A 22,064-nucleotide genomic window follows, 5' to 3' on the forward strand; every position below is an offset into this window, starting at 1 on the left:
AGCTTTAGAACTACTTAAAATACTTATCCACCCATGTCTCTGGACTTACTGCACACCGAACCTTACATTTCTATAAAAGTTTATTGGTTTCTCAGCTAGGTTGTTCAGCCCCTTCAATAAGCACGCTATGGGTTTATATTCCAAGCTATTACTTTCCAAATACAGGGTGTTTGGTAAATGGGTACATGAGCCGACACTAGCCCATGTTAACATGGGCATATAAATGGTATGGTGAAGTCAGAAAATTGATATCTTCATTTTAATTATTCTAATTTTCATACAAATCGGATTTTATAAAATTTATTTTGTATGAAAATTAAAAAAAATAAAATGATGATATAAAATTTCTGACTTCACCATACCATTAATATGCCCATGTTAACATGGGCTAGTGTCGGCTCATATACCCATTTACCAAACACCCTGTATACAATTGGTTTCTTGTGAACGAATAGACAATGATGTGGGTGGTACTTACAACCTTGGACATTATTATCACTAGGGCAATTTATGTCATGTCAGTCTCCACTTCTCCAGTGCAGGTCGAGGAATATGACGGACCCTCTCTTATTTTATGTAGAGTTTTCTTCATAAGAACATAGACGGACGTCTTCATCGTTCAATTCCAATTACTTACGTCTTTACTAAATTACACGAAAGCAAACAAAACATTTCTCATTCGAATGCAATTTATTATTTGCAGGTGATTACAATTATCTCTAATGACCAATTAAAATTACTTTAATGTTTCTTCGTAAAAAAGTAACAATTAAGAAACGATCTTTTCTGCCTCTGTACTTTCCTCATTTGTCTTTTCGTTCGTAATATCGGAATGAAATTATTTATCGTATTGTATATCAAATTGATCTGCTCATAATTTTAATGAAGCACGAAGGAGAAAATCTATTTCTTATTCATTAGTGTAATAGTGTCTATAATCGTGAAATAAAAATGTTACTTCATTTGGCAATTGAGAGAAAGAAAGAAGAAAGCAAGTTATGGACCATTTTTACTAATACGTGTCATTAAAAACTGAATCGTCATGTTTAGTGCGTGATTAGCCCTTAAAAAGCAATTCAAGTCTAGGTACCTACTTTTTCCAAAATTTCATTACTTTTCAAGCTTGCCTAATTCAGGAAAAATATCATAATCATACCATTATGATTATGATATTTTTCCTGAATTAGGCAAGCTTGAAAAGTACCATTACTTAGGTATTATCTTTAGAGCTTTTACCTACTTCCATTTAAAAACAATTTAAAATTCAACATTTACTAAAGTCTGAAACAAAAGTAACAGCTCTAAAGCTGTTTTGTGCAGTCTCTACATTTGAAACTGTTCCGCATTGTTTGTGTAGTCTCTACATTTTAAACCGTTTCGGATTGTTTAAAGTTGTTGCGCTTAGCCATAGACCGTTGAAGACAAATTAAGCTTCCGAATTTGTGTCACGAATCGCCGCCGCTTATGATCCGTAATTTGCGATAACGGGCGTCCAGACGGCTTTTGTTTGCAATTTTCGAGCACTCTACAGCGTCGTGTTTCGCTCGCAGCAACATACACCGCGCGGATAACGCCGGCATCGCCGTACAGTCGGTCCGGGGCTCCACGCGAGCTCTCACGTACGCTCTGGCGTGGCCGAACTCCGCATACGTTTCCGTGTAACTCAATAATTCACAAACTGCAATCGCGCGTAGCCTTGCCATACACAAGCATCCAGTCAAACGAGCTACATGTGTCAATTTTGCAACGCGATTTCGCGCCGCACAGCAGCAATCACCGTGCCCAAAATTTCAAGTCAAACTTTAGCGGAGTTTTGAAATTGGACGTTGAAGTTAACGGATCGATGGTAGTGTGATAGTTGACGGTAAACGGCTTTGGATTCTCGTACAAGTGTGATGTTTTGATTGCTGGAAAAATGTTATCAATGGAGTCTCTTTGGTCGGGGTCGGAGAGCGAGCTGACGACGCTGCGGTTGTGCAAGAGCGCCGTGGAGAGGACCGAGTACCGGCTGAGTCGCCGCAAGCCTTCCAAGAGCCTGATCCCGCAGGCCTTGCTGCACGCTCTGCCGGAGCCGCAGCCCAAGGCCCACCGCCGGCGGCGATCTGGCACATGGCCGTAAGTCCGTCCACTCCTTAGCATTCACGTCACAAGCACGCGAGTCATGTGTTTTGTCTCAAAACACGCCGAAAAATATTCCCACAGCTCCATATGTATCAGAAGTTAATACTGTTTTCTAGAACCACACATCGTGTCCTTGAGCAAATTGCATGTTTGTTTATGTTGTAATGCAATGCAATTCAATGAGCGTTAATAAATCGGTGCATAATCAAATTAGGCCCTAATTATAATTCAAGTTTTACTTTCGCCGTGATAACTCATTTCTTGCGTTTTGAACGATATTTACGAGTACTCTGGCTCGTATAGCTACAACGATAAAATTCATTTGTGTGTTTTTTACTACACGAGTGTATTGTACCTACTGATAACTCAACTCGTGTTTGTCTAATGGATTTTGTTTGAGGAAAACCTTTAATATTGTTATTGTATTTTACGCTGCGTTACCTCCTCCTCCGGCCCTGCAGTAGCTAAGTGGATGTAATCTTCAAGGCTTGGCGTGCAAAAGGATGTTATGCCCTAATTACTACTGACAGTAGCATTGCTTCGCCTTTTGGCTGTTTTCTGCTTTTCGAATATCTTCTTTAAGTTTATCTTTTTCAAAGGAATACGTCTTCTAGGCATTATCTTGCTTCGGGGCCATATCGGTCTTAATTTAATCATCGCGTTCGTTATCATAATCATGACAAACGAAAAGGTTTGATATAATCGTTAGTCCGCACCTGAAATTATTCGCATGATTTATAAGCTACTTTATTCAGGTTATGCCTTCGCTCGTGACTATTTTCACGAACATTGATGTCAAGTGCTAATTAATTAATAATATCGGATTTATATTTATAACAATATTTCATATTTGCCGTTATAAAATAAGCGACAACATGCAATCTAATTTATGATCCCTGTGTGCGATATTTCAATCACAAAATTCACAAATTGACTGCAAAATCAATTTCTCTATTTTGTGGCATTTTTTTTATAAATTGTTCACTTTACCCGGTTAAAGTAGACATAAATAAACAAGATGCGGAATGAGATATAAAATGGCATTTCAACTGGATGAGTCACCATACGAAATGCCGTTAATGGTCCAGTCTCACTAACATGGTTTAGCAAATTGCATCCAGCTAGACTTGTTTTTGACCTGTCATTTCAACCCATAACCACTAAATTCAACATAATTATAACCTGGCCTATTGGACGGTATATTTTGCAAACCGTTGTATTGACATTTAGGTCTCTATTATTAACTTCTGTAGTCCTGTATAAATAACATTATATTTTTATAAATACATCAGTTATTGTTGTCTGAAAACTTTTCCTACGAGGCAAATGTATTTTACGTATGTTTATCCGTTGTTTAATTACTAATTACCCTGTGCGAGAGAGAAAATGTATTATCTAATTAATATTCTGGTAGAGTTGCGTAAACTTAAATCTTCCCCAATTGACAAGTTTAAGGAACAAAAATATATTTACTAAAAGTCTCAAAGGTAAACCTCTCTACATGTAAGTAGTATTTTTCCAAGACCGCACTTATTGATCTTTAAGAGATAGTTTTCCTTTTAAAGAAAAAAATAAGCCACCAGTTTTGCGGTGGTCTGTCTGTCGCTGCATGCATAAGGTTTCTCTCAGGTTACCCTATATCTCCGTAAACACATTTGTGACGACCCAGATAGCTCTCGGTGCGCGACTGCAACCTTCGCACAAATTGCCCATTACGGCTCTAATCATTACTTTTATCTGAATATTCAAAGGAAATGCTATTTCGAAATCTTACCTCCATACGGCTCCGGCTAATAAGCAGTTTTGAATGCCTTTTGTTTTTGGTTGGAATTAATCAATCTCTCTCATACGTAAATACTGCGCTCTACATAAATACTCTGCTATAAAAGACCTGATAATGTCGTTAATATCGTATATGGGGTATGGTATTGGTATCAGTAGACAGGGGTAGTAGCCTAGGGCTACCCTCTGGGCAAAATGTTTGACGATTTGTAAGTACTTATTTAGTCTACTAATAATATTTTGACTTTGAATTTGACTGTCTTCTTGGAACAGTGTTCGCTACTCATCGCTAGCAATGTGGGCATGTGAGCTTTCAAGTCTCCCCTGGTTTTTTAATAATTGATCAACCTTCAGCTGGAAAATCCGTCTAAGTGATAGCTCTAATAGTGTTTTCAGGAAAATCTCATGAAAGTCGGAAAATTGTTTAGGGTAGGTACTTAATTGTCTTCTTTGTCATGCTTTGCATCTACCGAGTGAAAAAGATTTTTCCACATTGTAAACAAGTGGCAGTTAGACGGAACCTTAGAAAAAAATCTAGGTAGATATAATTGGCTGAAAGCTGGTCAATCAACGCTCGAGCGTGTCAAAAGGTTCTTAGAAACTTCCAGTCAGTTCGACTTTCCCACATTGAAATGCATAGGAAAATGCAATAATTAAGTCTGTTTTAGTATGACCAGTTCCATCAGTAATGGCATGGCACTGCGCAGGGAATCTGGTTCTACACGTTTTAGCTGCGGCTAGATTCTAACTTGGCTAGGTATTTATCTAAATATATAAAAGGAGAAACTGACTGACTGACTGACAGATCAACGCACAGCCTAAACGGCTAAACGTAGGCACTTGAAATTTGGAAGGGACGTAGCTTAGGTACCGTAGAGGTGCACTAAGAAAGGAATTTCCGAAATTCCCACGGGAACGGGAATTAGCGGGAAAAACGGGATTCACGCGTACGAAGTCGCGGGCGGCCGCTAGTTGATTAATAAGATTGATACACGTTTAGTAGGGATGTTAGATATTAATTTTAAATTGAGTTTATTAGAAAGTTGGTTATTATAGCATTTATGATTAAGTTATAAAGATTTTGTAATGAAACGTCCGGCGGCATGGGCTTATGTATAATTATGGACCACCACCTTACATTGACATGAGCAAAACCAGATCTTTTTCCAAGGCGTTGCTTGCCATTAAAAATATGATAAAATTGTTTTACAAATTGTCAGTGATATAATCAAATATTTATGTAAAAAAAACTTTGTTTTCGCTCTAATTTCACACCCGGCGCGTGTTGCACAATGCTCGTGCGCATTGATTGCAAACATTCATTTTGCATAATACAATGTTAATCGACGATCTTTCAGGATTTCTTACTTTCATTACTGGTTTTTGAACTGATACATATTTAAATTATAAATAACTTGAAAAAATCGAACTGTCTTATTCGATTCGATTCCCGCCTTAGGCAGTTCGATTTTTTTAAGGTATTTATAATTTAGTTTGAGATATGACTCTTGATGCTAGAATTTGTAATAACTATGATACATAAGTAGTTCTATTACTTCTCAATTATTATCTCAGCGACAATAAAACTGTTTTTATCCAAGTTCAGGCATTATCAGGAACTCACGTAGCGAGTTCATCAAGTTTGATATAATGTAGCAAGATTTAAAATTCTGGAACTTTTAGTTACTGTTTACATACGAGTACTTACAATTCAATTTCATGATCTTTCCGTGTTCTACTAGTTATAGCATTGCTCTAAGAACTAGGTGATGTATGTGTGTTTTAGAGGTGGGCGCCGATATAGAACTAGCCGGCGGCGGCGCGCCGACTTTTTGACTTCGGCGGCGGCGGCGTCGGCGGCGTGACCTTGACCTTTGACCTTGACTTTGACTCATTATTTCTTTAAAAAAATCTGTTTGTTTACAGTCTGTCGTCAAGACTATAATTAGGTTTGAAATTGGTTGGGGTTTAACGAGGTAGAGCCACTGCTCCGTCTCTCCCAGTAAATTAGCTTATCAGCTCTTTTGATCATTTATCTTATCTTGTTCAGGGCCGCGCATGAGCGTAGTGCACGTCGAATCGGTGTCTTTTGTGCTCCCCCATACCTTTATTCCCTCTCATCCGCAAATATCCTATCCATAAAGCTAATCAAGTGCTTGTGTGAGATGGACCTATAATCTTCTGGTGCCGACTATGCCGACCCCAGGAGACCCATCCTTGTTCTCGCTAGCGCGTCGCATTCGCGCAGTAGATATTTCATAGACTCTGCATGTTCAGCCCATCTTGTGGAGCATGTGGTTCGTAGTGTAGTGTCCTGTTAACGCACCCGTGATCACGCGAGCTTGCCTTCTGTTTCCATAGAATATGAGTTTTTCCCATGATCTGAGTTTCCCTTTAGGAATAATTTGGAGTGGCTCATACCGTTGGAGCTTACTCATTCAGCTCTATGCCTCCTACTTATTGCCTCATAGCCATGTGTGCGGTGCTTATAGAAGAGGGCACTATCGGCTCTGGACCAATAGGTGTCGCCTCTGATCCTTGTTTCGCTAGACTGTCGGCACTCTCATTGCCTTCGATTCCTGTATGTCCAGATAGGTACCCACATTAGGGTCACCCTGTCAAGCCTTCCAAGTTTATTCAGTGCCAAGATTGCCTCCAGAACGAGTCTAGATCCAACCCTCATTGACGCAATGGCTTTAAGTGCTACCTGACTGTCGCGCTTTTTATTCACCTGTTCTATATTCCTTAGTGCACACATGATTAGGTCATAGGTTTCAGCTTGAAATACTATTGTAAACCTCCCTAAGCTTTTACTGTACATGGATCGTTTGGAGTAGACTCCCGCTCCCGATCCTGAGTCCATCTTGGAGCCGTCAGTATACTCACCAAAATCTTATGGTCCCCTTTTCCAGACTTCCCTTGTTGGTATAGACACTTTAAAATCCTTGCTAATCATGTACCTAAGCTGCATTGTATTACTTCATCATCATCAACATCATTTCAGCCACAGGACGTCCACTGTTAAACATTGGCCTCCCCCAATGACTTACACATCGCACGGTTGGTAGCGGCGTGCATACAGCGCCTTTATCAGGTCGTCGGTCCACCTTGTGGGTGGACGTCCCATGCTGCGTTTTGCGTTAACTTTTATGCCGTATCTTTTCCATTCCAGGAGTTTGAAAGCGTCCCCCAATGCCGCGGTGAACAGTTTCGAAGATATAACATCTCCCTGTCTTATGCCTCGCTGTAGAGGAATCGCCCTCGTACCTTGCTCCTGTACCTACTCGGACTGACATGGTGGCGTTTTTGTACAAGCACTTTAGTACCTCGATATACCGATAGTCAATACGGCATCGTTGGAGAGACATTGGCATTGGAAGACGCTTTCAAACTCCTGCAATGGAAAGGATAAGTATACGGCATAAACGTTAACGGCGAGTACATCACTCACCTTCGGTTTGCCGACGATATTGTGGTCATGGCAGAATCGCTGGAGGACCTCGGCACCATGCTCAAAGACCTTAATCGAGTTTCCCAACAGGTAGGCCTTCGGATGAATATGGACAAAACGAAGCTTGTGTCGAACGTTCATGTTGCGCTCTACCCGGTGTCGGTTGGAAGTTCGATTCTTGAGATTGTTGACAAGTATGTCTACCTCGGACAAACGATTCAGCTAGGTAGGTCCAATTTCCAGAAGGAGGTCAATCGTCGAATTCAACTCGGATGGGCAGCGTTCGGGAAACTACGCAACAACATCTTTTCGTCCAAAATACCTCTGTGCCTGAAGACGAAAGTCTACAACCAATGTGTGTTACCTGTGATGATTTATGGCTCGGAAACGTGGCCTCTCACTATGGGCCTTATACAGAAGCTCAAAGTTGCACAGCGTGCTATGGAGAGGGCTATGCTCGGTGTTTCTTTACGAGATCGAATCAAATATGAGGAGATCCGTAAACGAACTAAAGTCGCTGACGTAGCCCGACGGATTAGGAAGCTGAAGTGGCGGTGGACAGGGCACATAGTACGCAGAAGTGATGGCCGATGGGGCAGCAAGGTTCTGGGGTGGAGGCCGCGTACCGGAAAACGCAGTGTATTACTTCCCATGTGCGTTATTGCATCTAATTGAGGATCGCTCCCCATTCTTGTGTGTTTGATGCAAGGTTTGAATGTACTCCAAAGTCCCGCCCCCTTCAGTCAGTGCAGCGCCTTTCTTGCGTCCACTTCTAGCGCCAAGTACAGTGGAGGCAGTCGCAGAATAATTTCCAATGCTTAGTTGGCGTAGTCCTAAATGCACTCGGTATTGCTAGGCATGCAGTTCTTTGCAATTTTGTGTTAGAAACGTTAGTAATCTATGCCGGAGGTCGCGGATTCGATTCCCGCACAGTATAAATATTTGTAAAAAAAAAAAAATAGTCAGGAGTCGGCGCGCCGACAGCCGATCGTCGGCGGCGGCGGCGTGAAAAATTTCGCGGCGGCGGCGGCGCGCCGGCGTGGCGCCCACCTCTAGTGTGTTTATGCCTCTAAAAGTGTCCCTAGTCCCTACTTGACAGACTACTAGATTTGAAATTAAAATTACCTACTGATTGGTTGAATTAGTCATGTTTAAAAATAATTACTATTGTTTCATCAAGTGATTTTATATCCCATCCAAGTACTGCAGTACTCGATAGTGACTACCTAACATTACGTCTTACGTGTCTACGCCGAGCGATTGGTGCGCACATGAGTTATTCAACAGATAGCCTGGCTCTGGTCATGCCGACTTCATTAATGCATGGCTGTATCATGAGCCGACCTTTACTTGTTTGTTTTGTGACTAACCAAAACCCGCGGTTTCTCTTGCTGTCAGAATTGAACTTTCTACTTTGTTTTATTTTTCAATAATATTGCCGCTTCACCTATTGTAGTTCTGTAATTCTTAATGTGTGTCAAATAAATGTTTTTTCTTTCATTCTTAATCTATTGTGTGTTGACCTGAAGCTGAAATTGCAAGTCACACAATATTTACAGAGAATTCAGTTTTACGCCTTTTATTCCAAAATTAAAGCAAAACAATCATTTGCATATGTTCCAGCCCAGTTCATACAATTAGTCTAGAAAGCATTGAATATTATAATCGAGTGAAATTCTCGTACGTCTGGATCATTGTGTGTTTGTGCTGCTTTCTAAAATTCACAAATCCTTTTGTGTTTAAAGCATTCTCGCCAATCTCACCAGATTTCTGTAGATTTTCTCAGGACTTAGCTGTCTAGTTAGTCATTAAATCTGCTGCTAATTACCTTTTTTGGAACAATTTGCGCTGGAATATTCATCTACTTTTATCTCTGGAGGTACATAGATTATCCTGCTTTCGCCTCCGAGATTTATTTTACCATGTAGTACCCCTGTACGACAAGCCAATCCGCACACAATATTCAGCGCAGTAGTAGTAAAAAACAAAAGAGCGGGCAACCCCACCCCTACCACGCTGTGGGCTCGGTGTCCGAGCGGTCTCATTCCTTTGTGCGCACGCGCAACGACCGCACGCAGTATAAGAAAAATGCTTAAGTGACGTCACCAGGACGTTTTTACCGACAAAAAACGTAATTATTTTAAGTTGTGCAGTGTAGTGACGAGAATTAGACCCAACACAAGGTTGGTTGTAACAACTATTTTGTGCAAGTGCTCGTACATTTTTATTATAAGCGTTGTGACACGACGCGTAACTTTGACCCATTTTTAGCTCCAAGTTAACGCGCGATGTTAACCAGTAGCCATTTTTTGGGACCCAGGACGCCTGTCCGTCTGTGGTCACTTTCCTGTTTAGACGACGAGCTTTTAGCAGGATGCCACAACCATCAGGGATTGTCAATGACTCCGCGAGTTCTTCCATTGGAAGATCTGAGGGGATTTGTTTAATGAGACCCATACGGGTCACGTTGTACGTCGGGATTGTTGCTGAGTATTTGCAAAGGGATAGAATCTCACTACTCAAAAATTTGTTGGCAGAACTGGCAGAGGTGAACTCAACAGAGATTCTGTTTCTCCCTATTTTCTTGATACCATCATTAATCACGTCCTTAATTTTGTTATTGACCAAGAATTTTCCGAACCTAATTGGCTGGATGAAAGTTGGAGCATTAGGCTCGGATTCAATGCGCGATACGTGGACAATAAAAGGGCCTTTGTCAAGGTCACTGTAGACTTTTGGTGCGATAACAAGAGATGGGTGCGTGTACACCGGTTGGCTGCTTGGAGATGACATTGCAGCAGAAGGGTTATTGGATCTCTTTGCGGGTTCAGAAGGAACCTCCGAATCCAGGCGGCGTTTTGTAGCGGCTTGGGAAAACAGCGGTTGAGAGATGTCCATTGTACAGGAGGCCGGGTCCGGAGGATCCGGGGGATCGGGAGGAGTTAATTCCATTCTACTTACGGTTTTACCAGATAAATCCGTCACCTGTTATTATTAATTAAAATAACTAAGCTTAAAATTGATTTATCAGCTCTCAAAGTCGTAAAAAGTATGTCCCCCCCCCTCTATTTTTATAACTACGGGGTATAAAATTCTAAAAAAAATAGAGGTGATGCATGCTAATTAACTCTTTCAACGATTTTTGGTTTGATCAAAGTATCTCTTATAGTTTTTGAGATAGGTTGATTAAATTGACATAATAAGTTTATTATATTTGCTGCTACGGAACCCTTTGTGCGCGAGCCCGACTCGCACTTGGCCGGTTTTTACTACTACTGCGCTGAATATTGTGTGCGGATTGGCTTGTCGTACAGGGGTACTACATGGTAAAATAAATCTCTTCGGCGAAAACAGGATAATTTAGATCGAACTTCACTTGGTAAGTTCGTTTGATCATTCAATTGTTATTGTTTATAATTTTGGCACAGCAACGCACCACCCATTATAACGCTGCCTTGTCCAGCTGCCATGTGTAACTGATTCATTGTGAATCAATCAATGGCCGACTAGATCCTATTGTGGTCATCAGGACATAAAACGTTGAGACACCTATGCCATAAATACATTGGCTATGCTCTATTACATAATATACTCGTATTACCTAGCTACTAGTAGATTGTATTGTAGGTGAATAAAGTTTTATTTTCTACTCTTATTTTTTAATTATTTTACTTTTAAATCGTTTCCCTACGCAGTTTCAATCGATGAATAACTTTTGATCGTCAAAATAAAGTGAAAATTTTATAATTCTAAGCTATTTCTAAGCCTGGAAATGTAATAGGCCGTAATTGGACACGAATGTATTTTCTAATTTTCAGTTTTCTAACGCGAAAAATATGTCTACCTAAAATTATTACTATACAGACTGGCCGTTTTTAGCTGGATAGAAATTAATGTTCCTCTATATTGAATCCTATTGCTTGATAACAAACTTGCATACCATCCTAGGTAGGTATCCTATAAAAATCCGGTAAATGTTACAATATGTATAATAACATTTTATTCCATTACCTCCGTCCAGTAAAGGTTTATGCACAGTAGATAAATCAAACAGTACGGAAGCTTCATACAAACGCTCGAAATCAGACTCACGCACACAGACGCACGCTTTACACGAGCTCTAAGCGAACCTCGCAGTCCATCCGTCGCGGGTGTCGCGCGCGTTGTGTTTTTAATAATAATTTTATTGCATGCACTGTCCGTTGTATTTTTAAAAAACATGCCACGAGTGTATTGCGTAGTATACGTCTGCTTGAACTCGGCATCTTCAAAACCAGAACTTTCATTTTTTAAACTTCGTAATATATATATTCTGAATTGTAAAAATAATTAAATATTACTTTTTAAATAAAGTGCTTACATTTGATTTTGTAATAGTTCTTTTTAAATTATGTAATTACGCTTTTTAATAATTTATGTGTTCTATTTGATAAAGTAATTTGCTCCGCGCGCTTTTGTACTAAGTGACGAACTGTATTTTAAAATGAGGCAATAGCTATGTGAAAGTAAGTATCCGGTATTTTATTTATGAGAATAGAATATCTTCTACCGGCCTCTAATAGTACTTAATCAATATATTCGATTATGTATTCGATCATTATAGAACCTAATTAACGTTTTATTTTTTTGTTAACTACTTAGTCAATTAATTTATTCCATTAGGTATTTTATAATTAAAAAACCTAAATAAACGTTTTAATAAATAAGTAAGTCAGAACCTTATTAATTTTATAAAGATTAAGAGTGCCAACCCTAACACTCAGTTGAAGTGTAGGTATTTAACTCGCCGAAAGGGCTAAGTTTCCGTACTGCTTTAGCTCATATATCTACTGTGGTTTATGTTTATGCCTCGGTTGTCATGGCAATTTTACGTGTCTGGCTTTATTTTATTGATAAAAATGTTTTGTTTTGACTGAATAAGTAAAAACCTTCTGGCGTGAAATTATTATTTTAACGCTAAAAACAAAGTACAATTATGTACAAAGTTTATCAATGTCTGCCTGTTTGTGTGTTAGGTAATACAATCTTGTTTATTTGCGAAACAATAGATGTTCATTCAATATTGCTTTATAATTATAACAAAAATAATATCAGCTGATTACAAAGTGTTAATTGAATAATATGTAATATTTATTAGTTTATTTTAGTTACTACTTACCTACTCATTGAATCCAACTTACATCGATAAATAAAGCCGGGTTTCCAGCGCGTTTTGACCTACACAAACACGATCAACAAAAACATGTCATCATCCAACCGAATTAACTACAAAAAATGTTGAATGTTGATATGTTTTGTTGATTGTGTAGGGGAAAACGCGCTGGTGACTCAGCTTAAGTTTAACCAAATACCTGCTATACCTACTCGTATCTATGTCCTATTTACATTTTAATGCATAATTATACTTTTTATATTTATTTATTAGTATTACCCCAAAATTGGACGTACACGCGCTAGCTATTGTTGCACCAACCTCCCAATGCGTCTGTGACGCACATTGCCCCAAGTAGATAGTGAAAGTTTTGTGGACTGTGGTACAATCCTTAACTCCGCACTCGCAAGCTAAACCCGCCTTTATTACAACACGCATACGAACACCAATCGAGGTAATCCGTAGGACCCTGTTTGATCATAAATTGTACAAATTCACTTTCTGTGACTTTTTGATCAATCGTGAGAAAGTTTGCGGGCAAGGGATATATTCTCGAGATATCCAACCAATTTAAGGAAAGGTCATCTCCTAAATGCCAGGCTGTAATATTTATTACCTTCGTTATAAATCGAAAGCTAGTCTTTCCTGTCTTTTTCACATTTCAGCAGACCAATCTTCCTCATCTTCTTCTGGATCCCATGAGATCACAGTTCTCTCAGATTTTCATGACTGCCCCATCAAGCTCCCTATCTCCTGTTCATGTGTGACTATCTCAGTTTCAGTTCTGAAAAACTATGACACCATGAGCATGTTCAATGACCACTAAAAGGTCAGTTACGTAGGTACTCTCAGTCTATGGTAGGTTTATACAATCTTGTGAGAGGTTATTAAAGTTATCTTTGCCGTGATAAGGCTGCACTGGGTCACATCTGTCACAACTCCAACACAAACCATTCGAGTGATTAATAATAATACACTGTACACGACTCCTACGATACTAGATAAAGTCGAGAATATACCACCGTAATATGTATAGTATACGCTTTCTCATAAGATTGAACTGTATTCAGTTTAAACATGAACTATGAAGATATCTCTCTTCGTGCATCTATCTTCAGCCTATCTTACAGATGTAGAGTAAGAGAAGTTCATCGGAAAGAACAAATTCCTCTTTGGTTGACGATTTCGGTGAAGCTCGTTTCCACCGTAGTCCTGATCATCACTTTCCATCAGGTGAGGAGTTGCAGGCTAAGAGCTTCCTCGATGTGGATTAAAATAAATCTATCCATCACAAACATGTGTCTTTGTCTTGTCTCGTCAAGCGAATTAAACATAAAGGTTTTTTTTTCTTTCTATTTGGTGGCCAAGCTATTGGCCAAGGAAGGTGTATGCTTAAATTAAACCTACTTACTGTGTCTGTCACCTTGCGGTAAAGACCTCGTACTTTGGACCCCAAACAACCGAACACTAGCAATATTGTGTCCTTATAAAGATTCGCCAATGGATGATTATGTTATCAAGTGCATATTAAAATTTATTTATTACTGTGCAATCATAAATTGCAAAACGAGAACCACTTTAAAACGCGAAAATTAAATTTGTACGATTGTTATCGCTTAGGTATCTACGTAATTTATTAGAAACTCTTGTACTCGTATAAATAGGTTTTGTAAAATTACATTATGAAACATTACTAAAACATCCATGTTCAATATTTAATTATTTTAATATCCTGATACATATGATTTTCGTAGGCAATTTATTTATTCTTTAATTGCTTGATTGCTACTGAAAGTGTTTCGTTTCAAATTACTTTTGTGCATTTTGTTTGCTTCTCCAGTTTGGACTATGTAGTTTATTGTCTCTTTCAATTTAGGATAAAATGTTATTTTTAGTGTCGTCTAATCTTTTTAAAGTGATTGATAAACGGAAATATTTCAATATCAGTATTCAGTTTCCGATCAGTCTAACTACACAGATACTACGAGTAGATACTGTTCATCATGTCTTGATGACACTTTGATGTTCTCTAATACAATACAAATTATTACGACTTGTTTAATAGCCATGGCAATTTGTATTTACGTCATTCACGTGCATGTACTATTTATGTAGTAGGTATTGTTATATTTAGTACATAATAATTAGTATTTTCCTTAAGGGGGTCCTGCACAGAATCCTTAAAATTGACATATTTTTAAATCACGAGTGCTCTGCGAATAAAGGCTTAAATACATCAAAGGAACTTGTGTAGGGTAGCCCAATCCTTGATCTAGGTCGCCGCCTTTTCGAAATTTTAAATAAATACGTAAAAAATTAATAAACAACTTTTAAAATGGAGACGTTTGGAAATTTTATTTCTTCGAGAACTTTGTTAATTTAACGTATGAAGCAATAATTCTTATATGGAAATGTTCAAATAAATATTTTGAAGGTCGCCCCCTTTGTCGTTTTTGGTATTAATGCATTGATGTTGAGATTTTTTGATTTTCCAAAAAAAACTTTGCCGTGAAGAAATCAACAGGCGTTTTGCTTTATCGTAGCTGTCAAGTGTCAAATGTGTGTTTGTCAATCCTTTACAGAGTAGTGTAGAGCACAGAGCATGCAAATAGTAGCTCTTTTGTTATGACTTCGATTGTTACGAAACATGTGTTTGGGACATGTACCTATTTTGATATTTCGATGGCTCCTACGTATAAGGGCGAAACTGCCGCTTACGCCTTTTTCCAATTATTTAAGCAATGATTTCACTTTGCTCTAATCTATAACATCAGTAAGAAAAAAAAAATTTTTTTCCATTAGATACAAAATAAAATTTTAGGCAAATAGGCGTATGTGCAAAACTACGCCACGTATAAAGCCCAATCATACGATTCGTCAATCTATACGAGTAGTTGCTTACATAAACATATATTTTTTATAATCCAAATCTTAAATAAAGCCATGAAAATATTTAGCAAATTGTTTTATTTATAAATTATGACACATTATATAGTTATTTAATTTTTAGCGTTAAGAGTCGCATCTCAAACTAATTTGAAAATTATAAATAACTTGAAAAAATCGAACTGCCTAAGGCATCGTGGGTTCAATTCCCGCCTTAGGCAATTCGATTTTTTCACGCGGTATTTGCGTAACTGCTCATACAGTTTGGAAGAGTTTAGTAAAAAAAAGTTATTTCCAAACTATAGGTACTCGATTAGTTTCACACCCTTGCATTCTGACCATGTATAGAAAGAAAAGACGCTACGTTAACTGCCTAAGTATTCGAATTGAACGTTTAGGAAAAATACTCTTTTACGAAACTGTTTAACGCCTTTGATCAAATTGTTCATCAGAAATCAATTAGTTATGATTTTTATTGTGTAAGAATTTTTGCAGCAATACCAACAAAAAATCAAATCTTCTTTATTCCTGATTATAATACCTAACCATCCTTTACGTAATATAAATTCACTTTTTGCTTAGCAAAATTAGTGAAAATACGTGTTTTTACTCTGTGTTGAGTCTCTTTTGTCTCTACTCTGTAAAGCAGTTTGTGTGTGATCGTGTTAGTTCGTTGCGCCACCGCTAGCTCGGCTATCAAATCGTAGTTTTTCGTCCGCGCTGCACCCCCTTAACAGTTAGAAACATATTCCATTCCATAAGTCCAGCGTACTTCGTAACACCTATGTTCATTAGATATAATTTAGAATTAGTTCTAATGATTAAAGAATTTTCAAATCGGTCCAGTAGTTTCCGAGCCTATTCAATACAAACAAACGAATAATCAAATATGTCCTCTTTAAAATGATAATGATAGTGATTAATGATAATAGCTTATTTGCAGAAGACTTAGTATAAAGGTTAACATTGCATTAAATTAAATTAAATTGTAGATAAATATGCCAAGTATTTCTTTAAATGGGTTGCTTGCGTGACATAACAGTAAATATTTTGATTTGCTTGTGTTTGTGGCCTTTTTCTGTAATATTGTTATTATTCGTTATCACAACTGTTAGATAAACCCCGCTTTTGTCATGACTAGAGCATATCACGATATGCACACGGTGTTCACCGGCTATCCTCGTGTTTTATTGATAACGGATTAATGAACTGCCAGGTCAGCTATACGACCTACTTATTATGTTGCTAACGAAATTGAAAATGATTTTCTGACAACAAAGAATATTGTCTTTATCTAATGATTATATTTATTTATTTAATATGGCATACAAATTATGATATGATATTTATTTATTTATTTAATATGGCATACAAATTCAAAAACGACTCTACACTTCGAATCTTTGAGGTGAATAGGAGAGTAAAATTTTAGAATTTGTGAGACAAATATGCTTCCGAGTGTACAGAAGTCAGTAAGTCACAGACAAAAAGATTACGTAAGTCACATAACATAAGTAACGTAGTCGTAACAGCCTAACTATCGCACTTGGATCGTAGAGTATTGCGAAACATCGCAATTTTCTCAAAAACTAGTTATATTTTCATCTTTGTAAGATAAAAACTAGAATTGTTACCAAATCAAGATTCTATTAACTTACTTTTAGGAGGTTTCCACATTTGTGGAAGTCGTGCCATTGAAAGAACAATGTTTTGTAAGGTTACCTAGTTACTGATTGTTGTAAATTCAAATAATTCTGGAAAATAATATGACAATCATACTCACTTTTCTCATAGTACCGAATATCAACCTTCAATTTTTTAAGGGGTACTTCTACATGGCTGATGTCCAAGCTCATTAAGGTGCACACGAACGGTTAGAAAGATAGAGAACGAAGAAAAAATTAGACAAGAATTCATAGGGAACTCGGGAAGGAATTAAATGATTCCCCCCACCCTAGATTCTAAGCGTTAGACTGCATCTTAACATGAGGTGAGACTGCGCTCAAATACCTGCCTAGGTTTATGCAGTTGAATAAAAATAAAAAAAACAATTGCAGACAATACTAAACTTAGTGGAAGGTCGGACCCACGAAGGCTAGCCAGTAGCGATCGCGTCAAAGCGATCAGTTTTGAAATCGCGGCGATGCGCTATGTCGGTCAATGCTGCGAGCTGACACCTCACTAGCGCCTGCCTCCGGCCCATGGCCCATTCTTACAGCATCGATGCTAACTACTAAGAATTTAGAAATTTTTCTTACCTACGAGCCGAGAACGATGTTATTCTTGGTAAAAATGTAGAGTCATTAGAGAAATATATTACCTATCTAGAGATTTAAACAAAATATATACTGTATTCCAAATAGATAATTAGTTAAATTATTGAAAGTTTGTTTGATCATAAATCATCATCATTAGTAGGACGCACATAAATCAACAATAAATCAGAAATGATCATTGGACGAATTAAAAGCTCCATTAGTTAGAAGTAAACTTAAAATTCTGCTACCTTGGAATTATCGTACCTTCTGCTGGTTTGAATGTGTCAACTCGACCAGTAAACACGGTCAGCCATCATGGACTGTCGCTTATATCGGTCAATGTCGATTCAGATTGGATTCGTAAACAACTCTTCATTAAGTTTTTTATCTAAATAAACTGACACAGTAGTCGAGTTAAGCACAGTGGATGAACATTCTTTACGCAAAAAGAAAATATTGTGAAACGTTTTCAATTTATCGACAGCAAAACAAAGGGCAACCGTTCATGATGTGCGCAAGCGCAAGAGGAGGTTGGTGACCCGCATAAACAAATCCAAGCGCCTCACAGACAAGGAACGTCGATACTGATAAGATCGTCCCCGCCGCGAACTGTCACTACTGTCAGATTGTAATCTTGCCCGGCGTGTTCACATCAAGGTCGCGACTGTCACTCGAGTGACTCGAAACGATCGCGATCGGAGGCTTCGGAGTGCGCTCGCGTCACAGTCGCTTGCGCGTCTTCCGCGCTCGCTATTCGAGTACCCCCCTATTATTTCACGTGTAATCTTCAATAATGCTCTACTCGATTATAATCGAGTGTTAGCAATCAAACGTTAATAGTGCGTCAAGTTCCGGCAGTGTAACCTTCGTGGATGCGCGTAGAAAAATGTTTACGCGTTCAAATCGGCAGTTAGATCGTGGATGTGAATAAAAATGTGTGTTTTGTGCATGTGATTAACTTAAAAAATGTTGCGGAGGCAGTTCTCTTGCGAGTCCGGGAAGACGGAGCTTGTAAGGGCTAAAGAGGAATATTTTGATCGAAGGTAGATATGCTATGTTAATATTGCGAACAAACTATCCACCCAAATCTTTTTAATTTATAAGTTTCTAATAACAAACAGTTCCCAAACATAACAAAAACATTGTTTATCTCGTTCAATAAAAACACGCACTGCTAACCGAATCACTATTGTTGCTGATTTTAGCACAATTGCAGTTAAAAAAGTAGGTAAAGTAACGTAGCGTTAAAACGGACACTAATGAATGTATGTGAATAGCGCGATGGATAGGCGTGGTGGTTCGCGAGCCTGGGTACAATGTCCAGTGCAGTTTCGGGTTCAAATACCAATGAATTGCTGGAACCTAATGCGGGAGTTACCTATGCTATTATTTTGAACCAACTTATAATATAATACTGGAAAAAAAAGTTCAAAATTATCAGATTATTATTAGTTGAGAAACAAAGGTCAGTGAGTCCAATAAAAAGCGAGAAATAAATAAATAAATAAATGACTCCAAATATGATGTTACATGTTATTTACCTTATTATTGCAACACTAGCATCTTACATTCCTGTTTTGATAAAAAAAAAACTGAATTCCAATGGACTTCCTTTCTATCCTGTGTAAATACCTAAGTGCTTAATTAAATAAATTTATTAATACGGATGAAAGTTAATTAATAAAATAATTGTGTTAATGTATTCCGATTTCGGCACGATCTGATACAATGGTTTATTTTTCAACCACAACATTACAACATTGCCTGAAAACAAACTACCTTTTACGTTATATTACATTGACTTGATTTTAAAAATGTGTTATTGAGGGCATTCATAGTATTATTAACCTATTTACTAACTACAAATTTAGAAAACAATGCTTAGAACAAAGATCAAGCCAATACTTTTTGTTAAGTGTTTTTGTAAGACAAAATATTTCAAAATTAGAGAAGAAGAAAAGTCATAGGCCAGCGGTTCCCGAAAGGTGGTCCGCGGAACCCTGGGGTTTCGTGGAAAGGCCGCAAGGGTTCCGTAAAAAATATTATCCCACGTTTCGTGACCGACGTTGTTCGCGCGCACCGACTTGTTTACGCAAAGGAGCGGCAGGGCGTGCGGGCGGAGTAGTACGGGTGTTCCGCTAGGAAAAGTATAATCAATTAGGGTTCCTTGGCAAAAAAAATTGGGAAACCCTGGCATAGGCAATTAAAATGATGACTCAGCAACTGAGCAATTTTTTTGCAATGGGCAGTGGGAACGGAGCACGAAGAACCGCGCAAGATTTTTGGACCGAGAAAATAATATAAACTTAACGTGCTATGACGTCATAACTCAGAGGCACTTGTAAAAATGTTCTAGGGTCATGCTAACAGTGTCACATCATGTCAAGTGAAAAGTGGTACCTACTAAAGTTTCTGCTCGATTGATAGTAAAGATATTTCTTTTGAAGATGAAATTGAACGATTCACCGGACGAACGTGACTTTACTTGGTGAATACGATTTTTCAAGCAGAAAGTTTGAAAAAAATCTTTCACTAAGCTTTTTACTGACAAACTTTTCTGAAATCGAACAATTGATGAATCAATCAATTATTTCTGTTTATTTTCTTTATTTATGGTATCACAACACTGTACAAGTAGGTACTCAGTAAGTACCTTCCTAATGATTCATCATCCATAACAATGGGCCTCAGTAGACGATAACAACCGTACTTAAGCAGTGATTTCCGTTTTTATAAAGTTTTTCGATATCATGTCATATAGACAACATTCAGAAACTGTTGTACGACTCATTTGCAAGGTCGTCAGGTTAATGTCAGGTTCTTGTTCCATCGCATTGTATTTTAATTCTACACTACTCAGGGTGCTTCATTTAGAAAGACACCGTTAAAAATTTGTAGCGATAAGGCTGAGTTGCACCACCTAACTTTGTCTGTAAATACAACGATAACCGGTGTTTTTTTGTTTTGACAGATTTTTGACCATTGTCAAAGTTAAAGTAAGATGGTGCAAGCCAGCCTAAGAGTCGCATTTCGAACAAATTTTGAATAACTTAAAAAAATGTACCTATTCATGTCATTAAAAAAAACTAAGTTGTTGATCAACGAAAGAAATGAAAGAAACGCAGGAAAACAATAATAACAATCTCAATTATTAATCGTTGAAGCGAAGCAGAAAGATCTTTTTAAGATTATTTTAACGGTGCATTAAAACTAACAGTTCTATTTGACTGAAGTTGATAGAGACAATTATTTTTGAACCTAGGGTGTATTAAACTAAACAGTAACCTAGTTTAATAAACTTATGGACTAGATGAAACTAAAACCAAACAGGTTATAGAATTACATTTCCTGACATAATATTTATCCTGTCAATGCTCTTGCATTGCTAAAAAGATAAGACTACAGTTTGAAAATTTGAAAACAGTATCACCCTGTTTATAGTATAATGACGAATACGTTATTAAATAAATCAAAATAGCGTTTCCTTGCAGTACATTGTTTGGATGTGGACAAGTGATACACAACATAACACGGTTTGTCTTTCGACAATCGCCATGGAATACGTTCAGGTATAATGACGGTGAATCAACGTAATTTGTCCGTGACTCTTCGTATTTTCTCGTAGTGAACCTACGAGTTTTTTCAATGAATAGTTTTCTGTTTCTTTTAATAAACCTGTGCGAGATCTTCGAATGCCAGGATGAACCACAGAAGGAACTAAAACCTTGTTGTCAGTAACGCCGAGACATGTACGAGGGCAATTCGGAAGATTTTGAGGAACTGAAAAAAATGTGATTGTTTATTGTTTCAGGAGAACTAGATCTCTGAACGCCCCCTCGCCTATACAACAGTTCGGACCATGCGGCAGGATAATGAAAAACTCGGCAATGGTAATGTGAGTAACTTTTACTTATTTATAATAGTTTTTACTTGTTTTACTCCAAAACGCAGCGTAGGACGCCCACCTACAAGGTGGACCGACGACATCGTAAAGGTAGCAGGGAAGCGCTGGACGCAGTTCGTTACCAATCGATCAACGTGGAAAGCATTGGGGGAGGCCTATGTTCAGCAGTGGACGTCCTATGGCTGAAATGATGATGGTTACTCCAAAAATCATTTTTCTTCATAAAATAACTTTGTTTACTTCGAAAATCTACATTATTATAGTGTTAAGTCATTAAAATAGTCTATTTTTAAATTCGAATCGGTAAAGTTTCAATTCAACCGTCACGTTTTACGATTCAAATGTCGTGATGACCTATCGCGTAAATACTTTTGTATTTATGGATCTAAAATGACACTGATTTAAATTAACTGGCCTCTTTTCGATATTTTGGCAACAAGGCCTTTCCACCAATCTTAATGTGCCTTTTGTTGATGTAAAGGTTCAAAATGGACATCTCCAGATACCTAT

The 22,064-nt window shown here is 37.8% G+C and overlaps 1 protein-coding gene across 4 annotated transcripts in view; it reads left to right on the forward strand.

Moving 5' to 3' along the window:
• The window catches only part of LOC114351279 (NAD kinase-like), a 40,329-nt gene that overhangs the window by 13,696 nt on the left and 4,569 nt on the right, over positions 1–22,064 (forward strand). For 2 of the 4 annotated variants that reach the window (XM_028302427.1, XM_028302426.1), the window contains exon 3: positions 21,462–21,545. In XM_028302427.1, the coding sequence (XP_028158228.1) occupies positions 21,462–21,545 (84 nt within the window). Of the gene's footprint in view, positions 1–1,555; positions 2,116–18,080; positions 18,694–21,461; positions 21,546–22,064 lie in introns of those variants that run through there. The other 2 variants (XM_028302425.1, XM_028302429.1) reach the window with 2 other exon arrangements.

Source organism: Ostrinia furnacalis, unplaced genomic scaffold, assembly GCF_004193835.3.
Source record: "Ostrinia furnacalis isolate ACB-3 unplaced genomic scaffold, ASM419383v2 OfSCF1126, whole genome shotgun sequence".
NCBI lineage: Eukaryota > Metazoa > Arthropoda > Insecta > Lepidoptera > Crambidae > Ostrinia > Ostrinia furnacalis.